Source organism: Oreochromis aureus, linkage group 12, assembly GCF_013358895.1.
Source record: "Oreochromis aureus strain Israel breed Guangdong linkage group 12, ZZ_aureus, whole genome shotgun sequence".
Classification (NCBI taxonomy): domain Eukaryota; kingdom Metazoa; phylum Chordata; class Actinopteri; order Cichliformes; family Cichlidae; genus Oreochromis; species Oreochromis aureus.
In genome coordinates this window covers 6,475,628-6,499,754 of record NC_052953.1, presented here as the reverse complement: position 1 = coordinate 6,499,754, position 24,127 = coordinate 6,475,628, and the positions used below count along the sequence as shown (strand labels likewise).

At 38.9% G+C, this 24,127-nt stretch overlaps 1 protein-coding gene across 1 annotated transcript in view; it reads right to left on the bottom strand.

The window, feature by feature from the left end:
- Window positions 1–24,127, bottom strand: part of znf608 (zinc finger protein 608) — a 68,019-nt gene that overhangs the window by 29,327 nt on the left and 14,565 nt on the right. Inside the window, exon 2 of the mRNA XM_039621234.1 lies at window positions 6,755–7,025. Coding sequence (XP_039477168.1) covers window positions 6,755–7,025 — 271 coding nt within the window. The remainder of the gene's footprint in view (window positions 1–6,754; window positions 7,026–24,127) is intronic.

Here is a 24,127-nt window from a genome sequence, read left to right as displayed (position 1 = left end):
CGGGCATAACTTATGGGATGAGTCCCTGGGGCAGAACCAGAACTTACTGGAGAGATTTCACATCTCATTTGGCATGGCAATGACTAGGGATCTGCCAGGAGGAACTGGAAAGTGTTTCTGGGGATAAAGATGTTTGGAACACCCTACTTAGCTTGTTGCAACTGTGACCAGACTTTGGATGAATGGATGGATGGATGAATGGATGGATGGATGGATAGGATATCCACCCTTAATGACATCCAACACAACAAAGAGTAGATTAAAAACTCGGGATTTTAGAGCAGTGTGATGCTTTTGGCTCACAGGAATTAGCTGAACATGCACTGGTATCAAATGATAAGGTTATCATTTGATACTTTAACCACGCTCAATATGAGCATCCCAGATCGGAACAGTGTTTGTGTTAAAAGAAATTTTAATAGTTAGATTTTATGGCCAATAAGATGAAGGAGCTACTTAGTTGTTATTACATGTGATTATTTTGTGTGTTCATTGAAATGCAAATCACTTGCTGAGCATAATTATTTACAGTACTTGTAATTGACTTAATGTCTAGAATCCAGACAGACAGACTGAGAGATCCGAAGTCATGGAGTTTGTGCAGCTTAGTTAAGAATCGAGCCAATCACTGTTTGATTAGCGCTCATCAGAGTCTGGTCCCCCACAGGGAAGAAGACGGGGAGGAGGGTTGAAGCTGAAATGGTGGTCTCTTCTTCTCCTCCTTTCTGTCTCTCCAATTAGTATTCAGCTTAATTAACATGCAACCTGCATCTCTCCCTCCCGTATCCCTCCGCCGTTACAAGTAGGGGGCTCCAGTTATCACTCCACCTCTCGAACAATAGTCCCTGAGCGGCAGGAAGAAAAACACTATCTCTCTTTGTCTTTCTGTGTCTCTCTCTTTGACTCTGACATTGTCCATCGCTTTCAGTCTGCATCACTGATGAAATGCTTCTTCTTCGTGCCTCTGTCTGTCTCCTCCTGCCTCCGTCTTTACATTCCTCTCCATCTCCTCTTATCCCTGCGGTAGTTTAAAAATACAGACTAAACCTCTGCTACAGCTCTTTCCATTTCCCCACTTCTCGCTCCATCCTCCATCCATCCATCTGTCAGCCTGTTGGGACAGACTGAGCACTGAATCTATTTTCTTGCTCTTTTTCTTTTCTCTTGCAGCCATCCTCCATCCTTTTCCCTGTCTGTGTATTATTTATTATCTGGTGATATACTGCAGTTTATGTCTCTATATCATTATTTATTTGCTCATTACAGTGTGTGACTCACTTTATCCTAATATAATAACGTAACGCATCATCTCCCTGATGCTGTTTCTATTTGTTTACTTGCACAAACCTGGAAACACAATGCTTTGATGTTTTCATTTAGTGCCTCCACTGAGGGGTGGGGGTGGGGGAAGGAGGCGGGCTGGAGGATGTTGTCACTCCTGTTTGTTTCTTTGTTTTCTACTCAGCAGGATATCTCAGAGAAGAATCGGTGCGAGATTGGTGGGAAGTCAGAAGCTTTTGGTGGTGAACTCGGTAACAGTATTTTTGCCTTATTAAACCATGAATTTTACGAGCACAAAGCAAATTTAAAATTCAGACTCTTTTAAAAAATTTAATTGGACAAGGCTTGCTAATCCCTGAGACACTGACATCAATGAGAGAACCCACATAAACTCCACAAAGAATGACACCAGCCAGATGGTGAATTTGAACCCACGACCTTCTTGTTGTGAGGCAACAGTGCTAACCACTGCACCACTGTGCTGAAGCTAGAGAGCTAATTACAAATGAGAAAAATTAGAATTGGAGACACTTGAGGCTGACTCCCAACTTGTTCTGGAGAGACTGCACTGGGCTGGTGAGTTGTTGAGAGGGTTAAAATTTATCAGATTTCCTTTAAACAGTCAAGACAAACAAATAATTAAATACAGCAAATATTCACTTTTGGAGAGACGAAATATTTGGAATTTAGAATTTAACGGTTTACAGAAAAATACTTTGAGATAATACCAGCTGACCGGAGAAAAAAAACTACTCAGGATAAGTCTGCAGAGTTATTCTCTAAATTCATGTAACATCACAGCATTTAATACCAAGTTAGTACCTTTATAGTGAAAAGAAGATCAGACAGGCTGGGGTGAAAGTGGGTTGCAAAGCAGCTTGCAAATGCACAGTTTACATAGCAGTCCCTGCTTGAACTATAGAAGTGTATCAGCTGAACCATGATGGGTGTGGACTCATACTGAGATCAGCTGATCTGATCGTAACTGAACTTCGTGGCCAGAATCAGTACTACACTAAATATTGTTGAGTCTGTATCACAGTGTTTTCATCTGTAGTGTTGCGTGTTTGAATTAGCTTCTTGATTTTTGTACATCCTTTCATACTGAAAACTCATTTCCTGCTCACAAAGAAGCTGACTGTTGCTTTCTCCTTCAGTAAGGTAACATATATGTAAATAAGGTAAAGCTTACAATATTTACTGATTAAGGCCTACATTTTTTGGGAAAAAAATGTAATTAAAAAAAGAAAACCTTAGATATTTCTTTCAATACTCTAACACACCCCATAGCTACATGTTGTCACTCATTAGTTAGCGTTGAACCTGAAGTTGAGGGTTTTAGTTTGGACACAATTATGTCCTGATTCTCCTTTTTTTATTCTAATGAGGACAATAATTTACAAAATGAACATGATGTTGGTTTCAATAAGACTTAACAACAGAGACATGAACTCGTCAGAAAAGCGTTTATTCAGGTCAAACTAGATTTGGTTTTCTACAGACATCTGCAACATAATTGCTCCCTATTGGCAATTAGAAACAATCAGGTTTACAGTACTTCCACATTGGCTTAAATTTTAACATTCAGTTTTTATATACAGTCTATGTCACATCCCCACCCCCATCTCAGCCTTGGAGGAGGATTGCACTCTGGTTTCTCATTTTTCTAAAGCATTCAAGCTTCATTTTAATTTTTTACCTGCAGTTTGTTCCTTCTTTTTAATTATTTGAGGTCGCCAAGGTCCACGAGGATGCATGTAAGTGTATTCAAAAGTTCTATCCACAGTTTGTTTTCACTGACTTTGCCTCTTTGGGCCCTGTTATACAAACAGTCTGAAGTGGGAGATGTATTATTCACTTTCTTTCTTGTCTCCATCTCTATCCTGTTTAGCAGCAGTCTTGGCCAGGGTATACTGCCCTGCACTGTGTTTGTATGTTCTTCTTTATTTTTTCCTGGACAGAGCGAAAAGCACCAGTTAATTAATACTGGGGCACTTCTATGCCAAACTCAACACTCAGCTTCAGAGGACCAGCGGCTGGCAGAGCGAGATGGGCAGTGAGAGATTGGATTTATTCATTAAAAGCCTGCAGTAAGGTATTACACCTCCGCTGAGAGGCTGCAGTGCTGAATGCTGTCCTCGTTAACGGCCTATCAAAGTGCGGCGGCGTAGAAATCGGCGGGTGAATCATCGGGCCGTCTGATCTACAGCCCAGCACTCCCATGGTATCATTTTGTAGTGTTGGATGTGTTTCTAGTTCTGCGTGATTTGGACTCATGAGCGCGCGGTGCAACGCCAAAACTGCTCTCATGAGGACGTCCAGCCTTGTTTGAAAAGAATCGTGGTTATTTTTGTTTGTGGGACTGAAAGGTCTGGAATAATAAAAATTAGTACTATCATCTACTTTTTCTTGTAACATATGTTTTTCAAACCCACACAGATTGTAGCAATGCCCGCTTTAATTTGGCCAAGTGTATTTTTTCAGGGCACAAACAGCTGAAATATTCAACTTTTTTTATATGCATATTTTCCCTCCAAAGAGGAAAAAATTGGCAGATGATGTTCTGGCTGTGGGTTGCGAAGATGGTTGAAAGTAAAAAGGAGAAGCTAAAATAAAATCTGTTCTCCAGCGACAGGACCAAATTGAGGAAGTGCACATCGTTAAGGTTAGAGAAAGATGGCTGCAGTTGATCGATACTGATATTGGGTGATTTACAGCCCCGGTTCTGAAAATGTTGAAACACTGAATAAAATGTAAATAATAATAATGCAATGACAGTCCTCATTACACTATATTTACCTTTAGAACAGAACATTTACACAACATCCCAGCTTTTTGGAATTTGGGTTGTAACAGCAACTCATATTGGTAGCACTGAAGTTCTCCTGGTGCAAATTTACAGACGTTTTTCTGTCTGTTTCTTATGTCTTTTGTCAGAAAACATATTTAAATTAATATCTTTATTGCTGGAAAATGAAGGAATGTTCCTTCTGGGTTGGCCATGAAAGGCTTGAGCCTTTTGAATAAGATCTTAGTCACTAAAATAGAATCTAAAATGAATGCAGCGTATTGCGGTGATGCCCTGAGCCTATAAACCAGGTAATCTAAAATATATTATCCAGTAAAATGTGAAAGTACAAGACAGAGTAAAATAAAAGGACAAAAAATGTAAATTTACTACCGCTGGTCTCAGGGCGCAGACTGTACAGCTCACTGAGGAATATTTGTGATAGGTGTACAAATATATGGTTGGTAGGCTTGGCAGTGGTTTTGATTTTGTTTTAAGCTTCACCCCAAAAACAGAAAGGTGCTTAACAAAGTAAATTGAATTTTAAATTTTTCATGTGACAAAAGGGAAACAACCTTCAAATCTTTAAAAGATATTAGAGAAATCAGGGACTGTAAAAGTATTTTAATACAGATCAATCATCCAAAATTCTGCTGCGACTTGGGGCTGTCAGTTCTGTCTGTGCTTCAGTGGAAGGCAATCCTGCTACTACTCCTATCTGCTCGGCTCATCACCCATAGTACAGAAGCCAAGCTGTGCCGATGTGCATACGACATCAAGAAGCTGTCGGTGGATGGCTGGTTCAAAAACCAAACAAACAAACAAAAAAAAAAACCTCACCGAACTTTGCTTTCCTCTTTTTTACTGAAAAACATTTTTTTAGGGCCAGAACCTCTTTGCTGGGTGTCAAAATTATTTTACTTGAAGGACATTTCATGATATACCATGTGCTCTGGACCCGATCCCTTTCTTTGGCACAGTGTCATCACTCTGCTGCATTATCACCAAGGCTTTACCAGATGCATCCACACAGACCAACAAATTGCCTCGCCGTTTAATGCTTAAACCTTGGTGGTTTCCTATCTTTGCTCATATAAGAACACGGTGCATTATTTTATGCAACAGCCAAGATGCAAAGACCCTGAAAGCACAGGAGAATCATTGTTTGCTTTCTCAGAAGAGGATGTTGAACAAACCAAAAAAGGACTCATCGAGCTGGAGTCATAGAGCGATGAAGTTGTACGTCGCTTCAGAGACTAAAAAGTGAAGCTGTTCTATCAAAGTCTGTAGAAAAATTGTACCTCAGTAAACATTTCCTGCTGAGTTTATAGTCTTACTGACTCATTTTGGATCCTGGTGACTAAAACGTTAAGTCAGTTTTCTAAATTTTGATCATCCTAATTTTCAGAAAGGATTAGCCAGAGACATGCTTATTGGATGATGACCTAGGACCAATAAGCCAATACATCTCCTCAGATAGTTAAACACACAAACCACTGACCTGATCCCTGCAGCGCAGATCCTTCAGTCAAGTTAAATCAGTGCATGGTGCCAAAGGCATTAGCTGTTTCACAGTCACATCTGCTTCTCTTCACATCAGATTTCACCACGTTGGCAAAAATCCATTCACCCACCCAATAAGGTCATCATTTACCTCACACTTTTATATTAAGGTCACTTGATAATAACTGGACCAGCTCCATAAAATAATTAATGCTCCTGCAAGTTGCATTATGTTATGCTGTGTTTTCCTGATAAGAACTCATTATGGAAATACCAAATATCCCAGCGAGCCAAAACAATAAATAAAAGTAGGAATCTTTCCTCAGCCCTAAGCAAAGACAGTCTGTTTTCTTAGAGCTGTCAGAAATGTATAAACGGTCCTTATCCAGCTTCTAAATGAAGAGTCTCCAGTTACAGTGTGATTGACTATATCTCACTGAAAACGCTGTCTTTAGTTTTAATGAGATGGACTAAAACAACAATTTGCTGGAAGCATAAACCCCTTTTTTGTAAAGAGGCCACCCTGCCTCAGAAGAATGCTTTAAACTGGATACTAAATAAGCAGGATAGCCGCAACAAATGGAAACGCTAATAAAAGAAAAGCATCCCTGAAAGAGAGTTTAGACTTTTCCACTTGTCAAAGTAAACTCATGTCTCGCTAAGGATCAGAAAAGCTGCCAGGGTGTTTCAGGCATCTCAAATTCTACTGAAGCATGGCAAAGGTATTTCATTTGCCCGTGCTTGACACTTTAGCCTTTTCACATTCTCACCGTCATTCAGTGCATTCCTGGAAACGCTCTGACTCACTGTAAACGAGTTTCAGGTTTTCTTCATATTTCTACTTATTTAAACCCATTCACAACAAATGACTTTATTCTACCTCAGACTGTTTCTTGTGTCAAACCAAAACACTGCGAGGAAGGTATAAAGGTTGGAACAATACTACTGCTCCGATACACACTGAATGCCAAACACTGTATCTATTATGTTTTCTTTTTTATGGCTGTTTTTCTCCCTTCAAGGCAGCCACTGCTACAAAAGACCTTGCAAGAAAAAAAACAGGAGAAAGGAGTAGTTAATAGCCCCATAAGTCTGCAGATTCTTGGATGTAACCTGGGTTTTAATGCTTGATGTGCTAAAATTGTGTGTTCACCAGTGTGAGGTTTGAGGAAGAATGCTCACCTTCCTCTGTCTCATGCCAAACGATACCCTCCAGGTTGACACTAGTCCCTGGCTGGCAGGGCCCCAAGCAGGCCGAATCACCCTCCAGCGCCCCTGACGCAGCGCCATCCTGGGTGTTGGTGCCGATGGACCTTGTCCTCACCGCCAGCTGCTTAGGGTTTGAGGTGGGCAGGGCCGGGGGGGAAAACGAGGGGGCCGAGGGCAGCGAGCATCCAGGGGCCCCGGGGTGGCCTGGAGCTGGGGGAGCTGGGACTGTGAACATGGGGTCCACCTGCAGAGAAGAGGATTCATTAAAGATCAGATTATGCCGCTCAGCTTACTTTCAATATATTTAATGAAATATATGTCCATGATTGAGCTTCCGCTTCTGCTGAAATTAATGTAAGAGAGCTTGGGAGAGAGATGGGCAGAAATATAAGGAAAAGGATTATTAAAGTCATTTTATTATTACTGGAGTGAATCCAACTGACAGATGATTATTTCAGTGTTGGATAATGCTGCATAATGGAGGCAAGAATCGGAAGGACATTTTAGAAGAGGAGACATTTTCTCCAAATGTCACACTATTCATTATTCCACCCTCAGTCTGCAGTTACCAGCTTCCTAATATTGAGTGTCAGCTAATCATCTCTCAACTGTATCCAGACTTTAAAAAAATCATTTTTTCTCACTCGGTCTGGTTCGATTCATCTTCATCTCTCTTTCCTGGCTGGTGGAGTCCTCACCCTTGTGAAATGCAAACATTTCACACTCGTTGAGCAGTTTTTGAGAGAAGAGGCTGGGATGAATGTTTCCAGCTAACGCACACATACGTACAGAAGCTGCAAATTATAATTAGATTCCACTTTTGTACAGAGTGACTCAGAAAAATAATACAGTAGTGCAAGAAGGTAACAATGGATCCATTCAGTGTGATTATAACAACAACAAAAAAAAGTGTTTCTGCCAGGAAAGTGCTTGGACCCTGTGGCTTCTGGGGCCAGCAGGGCAGGGGACAATTTAATGTTGCACTCAATCCGTGTAGCCTATCCACCCACTAATTGCTAATTGTGCTGCAGTGAGAACATTTCTGCAAACACAAGGAGATGGAATGAGACGGAGAGACACGCAGGAGAGTTTATTTCACACTCTCAGCAACAGGACAAAAGTAACTGCTCAGAAATATAAGGAAACACTTAAATCACACATGTTCACACATGACATATTCAGAATCTTTATTGACATTCATTGTGTAACAATAATGTGTGCGACAACTGTCAGTGTAACCAACATCATCAACCTTTTGATGGCTGGATTCAAATTCACAGCACAACAGATTTGTTCTATTTTCATATTAATCAGTGTTAAAAGTGGACATAACTATACGGATATCACCTAAACATTCCCTTTTTTAGACTTTCAAGCTCTTTGTGTGTGAAAAGGTTAAAAGGAACACATGAGATATTTTAACGTTTATAGATTGTCTGTAGATTTTAATGTATTTGAGTCCTCCTGCTCTCTGGGTCACTGGGAGCGCTGGTTGACATTATGGAGCTGTCGAACAAAAATGTGAAAATTTCATGACATTTTTCTTCTTGAAATTCTCCTCATCTGTTTGAGATGAGGGTTTGATATATCAGGGGGATTTCTTTTAAGATGTTTTTCAGTGTTTTGATTGTAGTAAAATAATTTCCTGTAAGTATTAAAGACATCATAGTGCCATTTTACAGGATCAGCTATTTAGATTTCAGGAATTAAGGGAAGGGCAGCAGAGAACTTGTAGCAGCTTCTGTTGGGCTTTAACTTCACTTCTGATGTTAAATTATCATTTAGAAACCTGTGCCAGCATGAGGGGCGCCCTCATGACCACTCAGCATGCGTTAGAATATTCTTAGGTCATCTTCTTAGTCTACTTTGGGTTTAAAGGATCTAAGGAAAGATTATATTTCACATCACTGTGCACATTCAAACATCAAACCAATTTGAGCCTAAATGGAGGAACAATAACACAGAAAAAACAATCCTATTGGTGTGTCCATCACCGAGGCTTATTGTATACAAACAGATGAAAGAAACAGTAACATGTAATCTATGCATCATTTAAAGCTCTGTACTCCAGTCTTAAATTGGGCTGAAAAATCAGAAACTGTTTTTTTAGGTCTGGTTGTGGTAATTACAGAAAAAGAGGGAACATAAAGGGAGTAACATTTTTTTTAAATGGCAGGCAATTATAAATACAACGTTTCTATCAGCTCAGCAAATACCAGCAAACACAAAACCTCTTTCTGTGCAGTGTGTCACACAGTGTGCTGCTAGCTAAAAGTATAGCTGCTGTATTTAAGACTGAGAGAACTCCAGTCAGAGATGGAAAAGATGTAAAAAAGGCAAGACAGATGACTGCACTGATCAGTGGCATTTGAAAAACTTGAAATTTTAGATGTAATGCCATCATTTTTAAATCAGATGTTGGATCTGTCTATGATTTATAGTTACGTATTGTTCATATCATGAAACGTCCTTCGAGACAAACTTAGGTATTAACTTTATGTTATTTAAGCAATCCATAAAAAAACTCGGGATAAACGGGTTAGTTTGCAGCACTGTTGCAAATTTACAATAAAGTACCATGTTGGACTGGTGCACAGTGGCTGTGGTGTTCATGGTCAGATTAGGTTACATCAAGTACAGCACAGAGGAATTTTTAATTGAAGCTGATATAAAGACAGTATACCATCTGTGTGCAGGCTGATCACAGCCTGTACACAAAGAAACCTGCTGGACCTCACAACAGGAATTATTGAGATTTGTGGTGCTTTTCCATACACTCAGCCAGTTCCACCAATATTAGCATTCCCCCACGCGCCAAATCCCACTTTAACCCTTGACTGTACTCTTTTTTTCTGTTTAGGTGTAGAGGCAAAGAAAAAAAAAAGAAAAAACGTTTGTATTCCCATGTATATTTTATTATTATATAATTAAAAGAACAAGAGCTTCAGTTAGCTTGGCACGAAAAAAGCTGGTAGAAATGTCCTTCAAAAAGCTGCTTTTTACTATTTTGAGTATATTTCAGAGCTTGTACATTTTCACTTTTACTTGAATAAAGACATTTAATGAGTACTTCAGCTTTTATAGAAGTATTTTTTAACACATGTATCATAATTCTACTTTCACTTTTGCCAGTTCTGCAGGGACCTGAAAAAGATTATTTTCAGGTCTGGTTAAATGCCAGGTATCACCATTGTTTCCCGCTACATTAATCAATACTAAATTAGTTCAAACTCAAAAAAAACAACTCATTTGATCTTTGTGAAACGTTACGAGTCATTTCATATTTCTTCTTCGGTTCCAGGCTTCAGTGGTGTTTCATAAACCCAAGAACACATTTTAAGTTTTCAAGGCTTGTGAGTGATCTTAACTACTATCATCACCATAGTTACATGTAATGAAACCCATGTCAACGGTGCCTTTAAGAGCTCCTCTCTTATCTTCACCACTTATTATAGTCCCAATTACAGCAGCTCTGGGAAATAATTCTGCTGAGAGAGCAGCAGCAATCAGCAGTGAAGGATTTTTCTCGCCATTATGACTCAATAAAGATTACGGGCTTGACAGATATCTCACTGCGCGATATTCTTGAGTGATTTAACGCTCAAAAGAAGTTCTTCACCACGCTGCGTCTGGAAGTGCCCGAGAAAACAGCAGCACTTTGTCAGGTCCGACACGGAGCTTTTCTGTTTGGTTTCCCAGATAAAGGAGGTCCGCTGCTGTTGTGTTATTATGAAGATCAATCAGTTCCTCGCAGGTTTCTCTAAAATCTGACAAGAGAAGATTTTTCTTACTTCTTTACAGAGAAAAACAAAAGACTCGAGGGTGCCCTGCACCTTTTTTTAGAAATGCCTCTACTTTTTCTTCTACAGCAGATTTAGATACTGCCAAGTTTATTGTTGCAGCTCCAACACTGTGGACTGAATGTCAGCAGATATTCAATTTTAAAAGACTCACTTTGGAATCAGGGCCAAAAACTATTGGGTTCAAAATCCATAATCAAATATGATCGTTAGTGTTTGAGGGAAATAGTGTCCATGATTATCAATCAAAGGTTATAATTCACAAAATGTTATTTAATTGTAAAAAATGTGAAATAAAAATAAAAAGAATTTCATACTTTGGGATAAAGTCTGAAAAAGTATTAGTGGCCTTATTAACCTCCAAGGACCTGGCGTCCACATATGTGTACATCACATTTTGGGTCGTCTAGACCAAAACACTAAATTTTGCTCTACGAGGCCCTGATATCCACTTACGAGGACATTATACTGCCACTGTTCTATCGAAATCGAAAACAAATGTCCTCTTATCAGCCCAAATAGCAAAGAGAAATTAAAAATGCATGCCATGAAAGAGTTCAGGTCTTAGGAGGTTAAAGGTTCCCTTTTTAATTAGGCCTCAGTCACTAAAGGCTACAGACCCGAGGGTTACTGCCAGTCGCTAGAGTGAAACTGGTTCCATAGATTACGGTACTGCACTAGAAACTAAAATCATTGCTTTGGTTGCTAGCAGGTTACCTTTGTCCCACATAGCTTGTGTGGAAGAAGCCGGCTTGTTTGCAAACTACTCAACAAGCATTAGTGGGACTGTGAAAAGTGCGACGTAAACTCGACAAGGACATCATTCTCCTTCAAAGTTAAGCTTCTGAAATGTGTTGGTTGGAGTGGTAAAGCAAAATGAAGCTGAACTCTCTCTGTTGTGGAAAAAACTACTGATGACCGTGACAATCTGCCAGTGGCTAAAGATACCATCGGGAGGTTTGTGGTACTACTACAGCTGGAGATAACCAGCAACGACTGACCAACGAGTCCCATGATGAAACTCCATGTTGGACAACTTTTGTCTTTTTAACCGTCACCATTTGCTCAAGAGCCTTCACATTCTCTCAGACTAACATTAGAAACAAGAATATAGAAACTATTTAAGTGGCTAAAATGACTGATTTGGTCCATTTATGCCTGTTTTAATAGCTGCTTTTGTGTTTTTCATTCCTATAGTTTCTTTTATCTATTGCAGACGTTGAAAAATGTAATCAGTGTGTCTTCGTCAACAGAGCTGTTTTCATCATCACTTTACGCATGCTTCTGCAGCAGGAAACATTGGTACTCTAGGATTGTTAGCCATGCTTTACTATGAAATATTACAAGGCAATGATTATAAGAAGAAACCAGACTATAATGTTAACAAATATAGACATATTTTTATTATCTGCTCAATAATACATAGACGCAGCACTCGCACCTCTATCTTCAGAGTGTGCTGATTGCTTTTGGAAGATTTTACAATATTTTAAGACACAAAACATATTTTCTTTGTGTGAAAACAAACTTGAAATGTGGTAGGCTGGCTCCTTTGAGAAATGCCCTGTTAGCTCTCCCTCAACCTTTGGGTTGATCATCAAGAGTTTGCTGTTCCCAGTGATATACATCTATTATTCCATGAAGCGGGACACTGTTAAGGACAAAGGCTGATGCATGAAGCCAAACTGTACATTAAAGTGGCACAAACACTTATTACTCGTTCTTCCTTTACCACCCGAGTGATTAATAAGTGGAAGAAACTCACCAACACTTGAGTTGCCTGTTTAGTTTCTTGGTGTCCCTTGCAGTATCTGTAATCCAGCTAGTATGAGAAGCTTTGTTTCGGCTGCGTACTGCACAGCATTTATGTTAAAACCTTGATAAACAATGCAAATTTATCATGCAAAATAGCAATAAAACAAAAGGCAGATAATCCTCTGTGCTTCCTGAAACCGTCTGTTAACTCCCACACAGCTGCTGACAAAGACCACCCAGGACTTCTTCAACCAAATCACAAAGCAAATTAACTATAAAAGAAGAATCACGATCCCCGGTGATTTCTGTTCTGCCGTTAACGCCTTTTTTTCCTCCCTCAGATACCCAGAATAACAACGCTTGGTTGCAAATCACACAGCAGCTACAGTCGACCAGGCTGCAGACTCACACAGCAAAATAACAATAAAAACACAGGCCTGCTCCCTTGTGAGTCAAACGCTTCGAACAAATTATCCTTTCTCACACTGTTTCTTAATTAAAAAAATCCTTCAACACACACACACAAATATAAGACACCAGAACAGGAGAATTTATTAAATACAAATATAGGCTTCAGTTTAAATCACAGAAACGTCGGCTTCATAGTTTCATATGGTCTGTAATGATATTACTTAATGCACTGGTATTATTCAAAAATACTATACACTAAGATTAAGTGAATAAATAAATACATACATAAGGTCATTAATTAAATATGAAATAATAATGAAAATTCACTCAGGGCTCTTTCTTAGTTTGTGGCTCGGCTCAGGTCATAACGTGAGCTGATTTTGCTGTGAATTCCCAGATTAAATACCAGTTTATCTTTTCCTTTATTTTTCTAGTCAGACAACAGTTCTGCTCTGTTCATAGAACCTGATATTTTAAATGCACTGAACAGGGCTCCTTTTAAATATCTTGGTAATATTATTAACACAGTTGCGTCCAGTACAGTACAGAAAAGCATAAAATACGACATTGGTTTTCAGCTTTCACAGGATCTGTGAAATGCAACAGCTTATAGAACCACCTATTGCAGCAACACAGTCATTTTTTGTATGACTTTAACAGTCTCTCCCATCTTTGGTCTCACAGATGGCCTCAAATTTAAGTCTAAATTTCTTTAGTCTACAGAGGAGTTTATGGACGAGTAAAAGTTCATCACCCTTCCACCGCCATGCTTGACAGTTGGTATGACATGTTTTTGCTGATATCCTGTACTTGGCTTTTGCCAAATCTGGCAGTTTGTTAAAAAATCTTCGCTTTAATTTTGCCTGTCCTAAAGACATTATTCTACAAGTCTAGTAGTTTGTTCAGATGCAACTTTGCAGGCTTAAGTCGTGCTGCTACATCTGTTTTGAAGGCTCCTGACAACCCTTGAAAACAGGCCATAGTAGTTCAGTCTTTTTCTAATTGCAGTGTCACGACCTTTAACAGCTAACATGCTAACGGATCCCTGTATTGTTTGAGATGTAACTCTTCTGTTTTTTTTAGTTTCTTGGTGCATTGCTAGGTCTGATCTTGGGTTGAATTTGCTGGGATGTGCATTTGTGAGAAGATTGAAGCATTGTGTTAATGCATCAGTCTTTCTAGAGCTGCACTTCTTTAAAGGTATTTGACAGCAAACTGTTAAAACCTCTGCTTTTACAGAAATGGGCAGGTTTGCTGATGATCAGGTAATCTAGTCCATTTGATTAGCAGCACCTAACTCTCAGAACTTTTTCACATGACTGTAAACAAATGTATTGGCTATGTAATGTAAATATTTACATTTTAAGTGTTTCATGTATCATAAAATTAGCAAAACTGTGTGAATGTAAAAATATATATTTTTATATACAAAACATATATGTTTTGTTGTCAGGCAGGATTATTTCAGCAACTCTTGGTTTTTGCCAACATACAGTAACCCTGGGAACTAGAAATGCAGACATATCTTGACTAGAGGTTCCTGCAGTAGCCTTTTCTGTAAGTTGAGTTATTAAACACTTATCAACAAATCAAAAAGTAAGAAACTCGTCCAGTAATCTCAGGGTTTCTTGAGAGAGTAGTGCTGCATTCTGAGGAGCTTTGGAAATGGCCTGTTACAAGGTCAAAGTCAAATTAATTTTATTGACTCTTCAGATATTCTTTGTGTTAAATAGCCACCAGTTCAAGTTTTGTAAATAGGACTTAATGACAGATTAGGGGCAAGCACAACAATAGTTAGGCATTTTCTACATCACCAGCTTGTCTGCCAACGTTTTATGGATTTTAAGACATTTCAGCACTTTGCTCAGTCTGTGGCTGTTCACTTACTGTATCTAAATCAGCCCAACCCTGCTTTAGACAGACTTTGGTTTTGGTTTGCTCCATAACGGCGTATAAAAATTGACTGTATAGTGGTAAAAGCCTGCGTCCAAAGTACTAAAAGAGTACAAACACAATAGAACAACATACAGTACAGTACCTCCGGGAAATAGAAAACGCAGACATATCTGTTAATTCATCAAAAGATCAATGAGCTTATGTCATAGTGAAGTGTCACTTCATTCGTCCTTCACTTCACTACTCTGCCTTCACAATTGGTCAGAATTTAATCAAACTTACACAGAACAATCACCTAATGAGCGTAATGGGTCACACAAATTGTGTCAAGGTCAAAGTTGTAAAATTTTAGATTTAAAATAAGTGAATTTCATGTAAATAAAGCGTTCATCTTCCTGCAGTCATATTGCAGCTATGCATGGGTTTCCGCTGAGTAATTCAGGTGTGCATTTTTAAAAACTGGACATGAACGCAAGGTCGATAACGCACTTAAGTGCAAAGGATAAAGTGCTGTATGAATATGTGTGTGAAAAAGGTTGAATGTGGCTAGTAGTGTAGAGTGCTTTAAGTGGTGCTTTGAGATTAGAATCGCCACATCAATGCCAAAACTGGCATTCGTGTGGCATTCGGTTTTCTGACCCTGGAGTTCTGTTAACATAATGCAGGTAAATTAAAAATAAGGTACAGAAACATATGCTGCTCCTTTTGTTGACAGCTGATGTGCATCGGTGCTTGAAAATGAGCACAGCAGTGCATCGTTGCGTCCAAAAACAATTCTAAAAAGTGTGATGTTTCTATATTGAAGAGCATGATAGAGTATTGTTGATGACAGCAGTCATGTTGATCTTAAATGGAGATGAAATCGCTCACGGTTAGCTCATGATGCTGGTTGGTTGTGAAGACTTTATGTTGTGAATCCACTGGTCATAACAACAACTCCAGTGCCTTTCTTCTATTCTTAAGTCTTTGTTCTCCTCCACTGATTGAAACTCTGCATCATCGCCGCCGCTGCCTCGTGCTCCTGCATGTGCTGATTTCGCTTGTGTTTTTTCGTAAGTACCCAGTATCTTCTTCTGTGATGCCTTCTGTATCTTTAGAGAAGAAAGACCAAAATAAATAAATAAATAAAATATGAAAAAAAAGAAAGTGAAGCCCGAGTGTTGCTGCTTGAACTAATCCACACAGGAACACGAAGTATATCCAAATAACACTAAAATATGCATGGACCCTGGAGCTGTGCACAACACAAAGTCTCTCTAGTTCTCACTTTCCTTCAGATGATGCCCATGCTCGTTTTTCCTCTAAGAGTCAGATTCAAATCACCAGACAGTATCAAACCACTAAAAGGGATGTTTAAGCATTTTATTATTTTCTTCTTAGTATTTGCTATCTTGAGATTACCGGAGGGTTGTAATAAGAAGCATCTTCCACATAGTTGAGGTTGAGCTTTGAGTTAGCTGGTTCCACAAACCGTAGAGGAACCCAGTCAGAGACAACGAGTACCTTAAACTTTAAAATTAAATATTAAAAGCTACTCTGTACTTTCCAACGGTTCCATGAACGACTCATGGCCAGATCAAAGTGAAGTAATTGTACTGACAGTATATTCTCTGTAATTAATTCCCTATATTAAAGCATGACCATGCTATAATATTCCTATCCTGTTTGTATTGTTGGTAAAAAAAAATGTGGGTGGTAGATGTTATTTAGGTGCTAAAAAGTGACCATTTTAGCACATTGTTGATCAGTTTGCTTGTAATTCAATTCTTTTACATATAAATTAGAAATTATTCTTGATAAGATACTTATAGGTGCATAAATGTGACACAGCATGCAAAAACCAGGCTAAAGTCCAACATTTTATTTGTTTTTACATTTTCCTAAAATGTCTGAACTTCTTTTTTTCTCTATAAATGTTTAACTCGAAGGTGACAAACTGTGTCCACTCTGAGAGTGAAGCAAAAACCTACATATTCACCTAAAAACTCCATTGCAACCACTGATTGATCATAATCCACACAGTGTTATCACCACCTAAAAACGCAGACGTTTCCAGCACCAATAAGGTGGCAGTTATTTCAAGCGAACTTGGTACGTTGCACCACAGCGGCTGCACTGAGCAGGGCTTTTCTCCTCATAGCCAAGACACTTATTGGACAGCTATATGGGGCAAAACAGTGCTCTGTGTATTTGCAGTTTATCGTCAGAAATTACTTACTAGTAGACTTTTCAGGCATAAATTTGAGAGCTATTGGCACACAGTAAAATTAAGATAAAAAACACTTGGAAAGTTCATTTGCTCTTGATGCATCATAGTTTGGCTGTTTTTGTGCACAAATGGATTTTTTTGTCCTACATCTTTTACTGGCTTTTGCCCTGTTGTGTCACAAATGTTAGAAATGGTTCATTTTAGCTGTTGCTAGCTGGTTGCTAGGCAACATGGTGACTTTATAATATCTGATATCTATATCTGATACTGTAATACAGATACAAGAGCCTTCAAGACGTAGTTTGGTTCCTCAACTCCCGACTGTTTAGGAGGAGTTTGCAGGCAAAGAAATAAACTAACAGACAGAGATTCTGTTGTCTGAGAGATTTTGTGTAATATAGTAAAATATAGACTAAACAATTTTTCAGTCTAGAATCGATTCAGTGTCGTTCCAGCTCTGTAAAACAAACTTGGCAGCAAATTAGGACCAAACACAAACATTTTTCCTTATTTATTTTTTATCTACATGCAAATTTTCTCGACACGGTCATGCATACACTTGCGGTAACCGAGGTATGCTCAACAGGCTGAGCAGATGGTTGATAAAAGAATTTGTTTTAAAAAGTGGCATTTCTAGCTGCTTTTTAAACCAAAACTCTGGTTATTTGTAACATGACCAAAATAAATTAGCATAATAATTTAGCAAGTTAAGAAGAGAGCCACTTTTATCACACTGAAAACTCAGGATTCAACTCTACATACCTAACCCCAATGCTTTCATTTGCCTTCCAGTACAACCCTGTGAAAGGAAGCAGGTGACAGTGAGACGTGAAATGGTAAAAAGCTGATGCAAAAACAATGAGGTTTCATATTTTGGGCTCTTTCATGAAGAAGATGGTGAAAAAAGAAAAGGATTCAGGTGACATGCTGTTGCCTTTAAACCCCGAGCTGGTTTAGAAAATGCTTTGTGATGACTGTTAGCAAGAGGCCAACATTTTAGAGAGTACTGATTACACTTAGAGATATCTGCTAATGTCCACGATCAGTTAATGTGCAAGGTTATTATAGGTAACTAAAACTAAGCTAAATACTAAGACTATGTATGCACAAACATTTTAGTAAACTGAAATAAAAATTAAACTTTTGAAAAAGAATGAACACTAAATGAAATGACTTTGTGAAGTAAGTAAGTGAAACAAAATTAAAATATCCTTTTAATATTTTTTGCCTAATAAGGATCTGATGGGCATGTTTTTTGAGACTTTGGATACAAAACTGAAAGAACTGCTTTCAAAAATGTCTTATTTTAATACAATAAATACATTAATACTTAAAAAGACTAAAACTAACACTGAAGATAATAAAAATTAAACTAAACTGAATGTTTCAAACGCTAAAAACTAACCCGCATACATAAATCTGAAAAAGAGCAATTCCCCTTTAATTTTGTGACATTTGACACTCAAGATTGAGTGTTATTAAAACTCTTTACCAGAAAATGAACCATATTCCACCTGTTTAATACTCATCTGCTTTCTGTCACTTAACACATTTTAATCGCATGTTAAAACTCATTTTAAGACTATTCCAACACTGCACCCCTCCTCTCTCAGACTGCAGGCTAACTTGCACGCTTACATGTCTTCTTGAGTTTCCAAAAGTAGAATGCTATCTCCCAGTTTGGACTCAAGAAACAAACTGAATCTCTGCTTTTAAGTCCTCCTATTTGATCAAGCCTAGTGTGGATCAGGTGACCCTGAGCCATCCCTTAGTTATGCTTCTATAGACTCAGGCAGCTGGGGGACTTCCCATGGTGCACTGAGCACTTCTTCTCTAACCCTTCACTCTTCTCCTTTCACTCCCTTATGTTTATTTGCCACTCCTGCATGTAATTAATTTTTGTGTTTTGCCTTGCCAGAGTTTTCTTCCAGTTTAAAAGGAATTTCTTCCTTAACACCATCTCCAAGCGCTGGATCACATGGTATCATTTGATTAGTGGGTACTGTGGGATTTGTGTGTTTGTGGTGGGGTGGGGTAGGAAGGTTCTCCTTATCCTACCTCCTACCCGTTTCCCCTGCTCTCCTATTTCTGGTATCCCTGATATCCTTGTGTGAGCCTTATTGTATTGTTTGTCTCATGAGGGATGAAATCAAGAAAGTCAATTATCCAGTAATCTATAAGTAAAACTTAAAACAAATGATAAATAATTGCATTTTAATGATGCTTTTCTAGGCAAATGAGGCGCACAAAGTGCTTAACACTGCAAACCATGTTCACAAATCCACATATATTTTATTGTATACATGCACCACTTTTGATACATATCAGACACAGTTCACTATCTCGCCCAAGGACACGTCATGTGGGCCGAAGAAGCCAGGGATTCAACAACCTGCCTTCCAATTAGTGGACGGCCTGCGCTACCTTTTAAACCTCAGCCGCCTCTTGAAATACGCCAATCACAGCATCACAGAATCAAATCAAATGACTTGATTCATTTGATCAAAATCCCAAATCAAATTTAATACATTTCTATGAGATTATGCCTAAATTTATATTGTTCTTGCCTCTTGTAAAAGAGGCTTCAGGGACTTCAGGGATCTCAATAAAAGCCATGTGTCAATTTCACCCTTTAAATCCACTTTGGTGAAAGGGAGAGGATGAGGAGGAGAAGAGGAGAAAGCAAGCAGAAAAATCTGCTGCAGTTCAAATAAAGCAGACTCAACTTTAATGTTTCCTCCGACACACTGGAGCTTTGTGTCGAGGTTGAATCACAAATAGCTGTCCTAACTGGCATGCAGAGCTGGATTTACCCAAATTAATCAGGAGAGGGAGGCTGGGTGGTGAGAGTCAAGGGAGCCAACTGAGTTTTCCATTAATTCTCCCTCTAAAATCTATAATTAAACAAAGAGACATTTTTTCATCTTTGGTTTTCATGTTTCTTTTTTCCTCTAAATCTTGAATCGCATTTTTAAGCGCCCACAGAGCAATGCGGTTTTTCAAAAATGCCAAAAAGAATTTGAATCAATCCAATTATCCCTCCATCTTTTCCTTTTTCCACCCATCCATCAATCCTCCTTTTTCCTTTACCTCATTTTCGTTCTCATCCCTTTTTCTTTTCTTCCTTTTCCTCTGCTTTCTTTGTGTCCTTCCTCTCCTCTCCCTCCTCCCCTCATATTAAATCCCTCGGTGAGCAGCCTCACTGATGTTTTTTTTTCTCGCAGACAAAAATCATCTCTGTCTTTATTGTCAGGCTGCTGAAAGAGGAGGCGTGTGTGTGTGCGTAGACAATCTGTGGTTTATCGACTGTGTGTTTGCGTTTGTGCTTCACGCGTGACTGTGTGTGTGTTTTCACGAATAGTAGCCATTTTTCCCATTTTCTCTCTCCAGCCTTGCTCATCTCAGCTCTTCCTTTTTCAGTCCCTCATCAGCACACACACAGACACGCACACAAAAACCACTTACCTTCCTATTGAATGACAAGCTCTAATGGCATTTAAACCAACCGAGTGAAAAACAATGGACATTACTCACCGCTATAATAACTCCTGCTCCAAAATATCTCAACCTCTTTCTTTCCTTCAACACTGCCGCTGCACAATCAACCATTAACAATAATTACATTAGCACAATTCTGCATAAATTAATCTCCCCGAGTTGCAGTGTTTGCAAGCAGCGTTTTCATAATGATGTAATTATAAAGCATCTGAAGTGAAGCAGACATCACACGCTCTCAGTGTGACGGCTGATGAGAGACTCCATCGGGGGAAATGTGAAACCTTAAAGATGGCAAAGATGATTGGCCAGCGAACCATTACTTCCAACTCAGTAAACAGCCTGTGCATGGGAGCTATTATCCTTTCAAAGAAGAGATTGTAATAACATGGCAACCCCACATGTGACACCCAGATGTGGCTTGCCAACCTTGAACTGCAAAAGCAAATATGAACTGAAGGAAATCCAACGGCCACCACACTGCACAAGTAGGAAGATTAATTACCGCATTTGCAGATGCGTGCAATGTATCATTTTATTCATATATCATTTTATTGTTGGACTGAAACTTACAGACTAACACTGCTTTTGTTGCATTAATGTAACTATCAATAGGCCTCTGTGGGTTACATCTAGTGCTTTATACACCAATAAAACACATCCTGTTAGCTCTGTAACAGGATATAAATATGGTGGCTCACTGGATTAAAAAAGAGCACAATGGTAGAGCATAAAAAAGTCTACAAAAATATAACTGTTGAATAATCCTTGTGGTTTTTATGATATCCTTTGGCATCTAAAGCATTTTGTGTTTTTAAGAGTTAGTTACAGCAAGAGGAACATTGTGGTTTTGTTTAACTAAAATTATTTGTATAACATTTTTTAAATCATACAGTTACAAAGTTCTTCGCAGTTTGAATAAAAGCACAGATTAAAGACATGTGCACGTGTCTAAACATACAAACACGCGGTCAGACATATACATACAGTAGTGCGTACACACTCCAATACACACGTTAGGAGAACAAGCGCCAAAAATAATGGGCAACCACTGGTTGGCTGAATCAGTGGTCAGTTTAATACAGACCACTGATTGAGCCGACCTGACAGGCTGTTCAGAAGTTCAGGAGCCTCAAAACCATGATTGCCTCTGGTTTTAAAATTAGAGCAAGGAATAGTTAAAAAACCCTGATCAAATGACCAGAGAGGCTAACTGATGGAAAAAGGTCTGAGCAGGTCTGCTGTGTAGGCTGGAGCCATGTTATTAATAACATTTTTAAATGAATTAGAAAAAAGAAATGAAGGGAAATGATAAATGGGGTGATGTGCTGTGTGCGGGCTTGTTTTTTATGCAGCCCAGCTGCTGCATTCTGGACCAGTTAAAACAGGCACTTAAAAAGTTACTTACAGTTATCAAGATGAGAGAAAATGAAAGTGTGTACTAAAAATTCCACATTACTGAGTGTCAAAGGTTTGATTCTTGCAGAGTTTCTTAAATGAAAAAAGCAAGACTGGATGCGCTTTGAGATATGAGATTCAAAATTCAAATGTTGGTCACAAATAATGTCAAGGCTCTTAGCAGAAGGGTTTGATGGAGCCGATGCAATAATTGGCATCCTTTGAGAAGCTGTTTGGGCTCAAAACGAGCGCCCCAGTTTTTGCCATTATTCAGATGGAGGAAATTTAAAGACGTCCAGTTGAAGCATTCACTGATGTTGTTTGACTGAAAAGAAAAGTACAGCTGTGCATATTACGTGAGATCAACACATTAAAAAGCAATTTAGCTGCAGCCAATGGGAGAGTAAGTGTAGTTAGTCTACTTGCATATTCTAGCTGCCCTGTTTTGGTGGTGATATACACCAATAACCTTGACATTACCTCGCTTAACCTTAAATCCTGCTTCACAGCACAGAGCTGTGATTCGCTGCCCCTCGTAAACACACGATTTGAACAGCAGATGGGTGGGGCTTCTGTGCTCACAGGCAAAGCTGTTTGCCTGAGATATTCACTCTTTATAGAGAGCCAAGAGTAGAAAAAAAGTGCCTGAAACAGTCTGAAGCCTGACCTTTTGATGGAGATTACTAGTGCTGACCTCATTTAAGACTTTTTCTCTATATAGTATGTATGACTAAAAAAGGGAAGAGCACACAAACCACATCTCCAAAAACCACATCCCCTGATTTGCCATCATATTGTCTGAGTCAGATGAAAGCAGCTTTAATCTGATTTGGATTTGAGCACATATGAGACACTCATTGCCTGAGTCAAAGAGCGACTGAAGCATCCCCCTGAGTGCAGCCGCTACAAGATGTTTCAGGAAAGCTGCAGTTAAATAAAATATGAAAGGAAGCGAAGAAGAAGAGGATGTGAGGTGATTCTTCGACGGGTTTTCAGGTAATGACAGACGGTGGGAGGTGAGATTATGATGCTGTTTTATTTCTGTGTTTCCTGTGGCTTTGGAGGCTTCGATGAATGGATGCAAAGGAAAACCTGCCAGCCTGCAGAGCAGAGCATGTGGGCGTACTGTCATACCATGAAGCCTTTTTCACTCTGTTGGCACTGATACTTTGATAGCTAATGGACTCTCAGTCCAGCCTCCACATGAGCTGTTCTAAAAACACCCTTCACACTGCCGTTTGCTCGTCCACTTGTTCTCCTTCTCTTCTATTCAAGCTTCTGTCCAATCAAGTAAAACAGAAAATCATTTTCCTTCGGTCTGCATCAGGCTGATTAATCAAAATGCCAATAAACTGAGCCAATATTGGCATGTAGTCAGACTTACCTAGCTTTGATTGATTACATATTTATTCAAGCTGATCAATGATCTTTGTCAACCCTCTCTCTCGTCGGGAAAGGAGAGCAAATAAACATGTGCTGTGATATCACTCCACAAATTTCTGTCTGCAGTAATGCCAACAGTAACGACAGCGATGGAGCTGCACCCCGGCTGTGCAAAATGATTGACAGTTTGAGCTCACAGATTGCACAGTAGCAACAATTTTGTTGTTCTTAAAGCAAAGGTAAGGCTTCAATAAAAAAAAAATACAGCAAACAAAATCATGTGAAATCGTGATTCTTTGCTTTGGTTTGTTTTTTCAAGCGACTCTCCTGGAATTGCGTTTTTTCGTAGACCTTGTGTAAAAAGTCAGAGTTGTATGAAAGAAGAACCAAAGGCACCCAAATCTCATAAATCATGCAGTTTTTCCATTTGCAGTCATGAATTCAAGTCTTGTGGGTTGATCTTTGTTTAACAGACCGATGTACTACCTTTGCTAGAGGCAAGGACATAAGATGCAGCAGTAGAAGTCATAGACTGTGATAAACAAGACAAAATACAAACTGCTGGAGCTTCTCCACACTGGCTCTGCCTTGAACAAGTGAACAATGAGGGAACAGCGTGCTGGCTTTGTGGATCTATGGACGCCTCTGTCATCATATTGCAACCACAATGATATCACGTTGTCCCAAGCTCAGTTTCTGGCCGGTCATGGGGGATATAAAAGTCATAACACATATATGACCACAATGTCATATTTTAAATGCCTAATAAATGCTTAATAAATAAATAACCACTATAAATAGGATAAAATGTACATTTAAAGGGTAAATAAATCCCAGGAACCCATTGTATTGGACTTGGTTCTGGGAGTTTTCTTTTAAAATGATCTTTTTTAATCATACAGGACTTTCTCCACAAAACGTTTTTAACATTTATTTTAAAGATGCCATAAAATATTTACAGAATTTGAAAAGAAACTGAACCAATAAAGCTAAGCCACA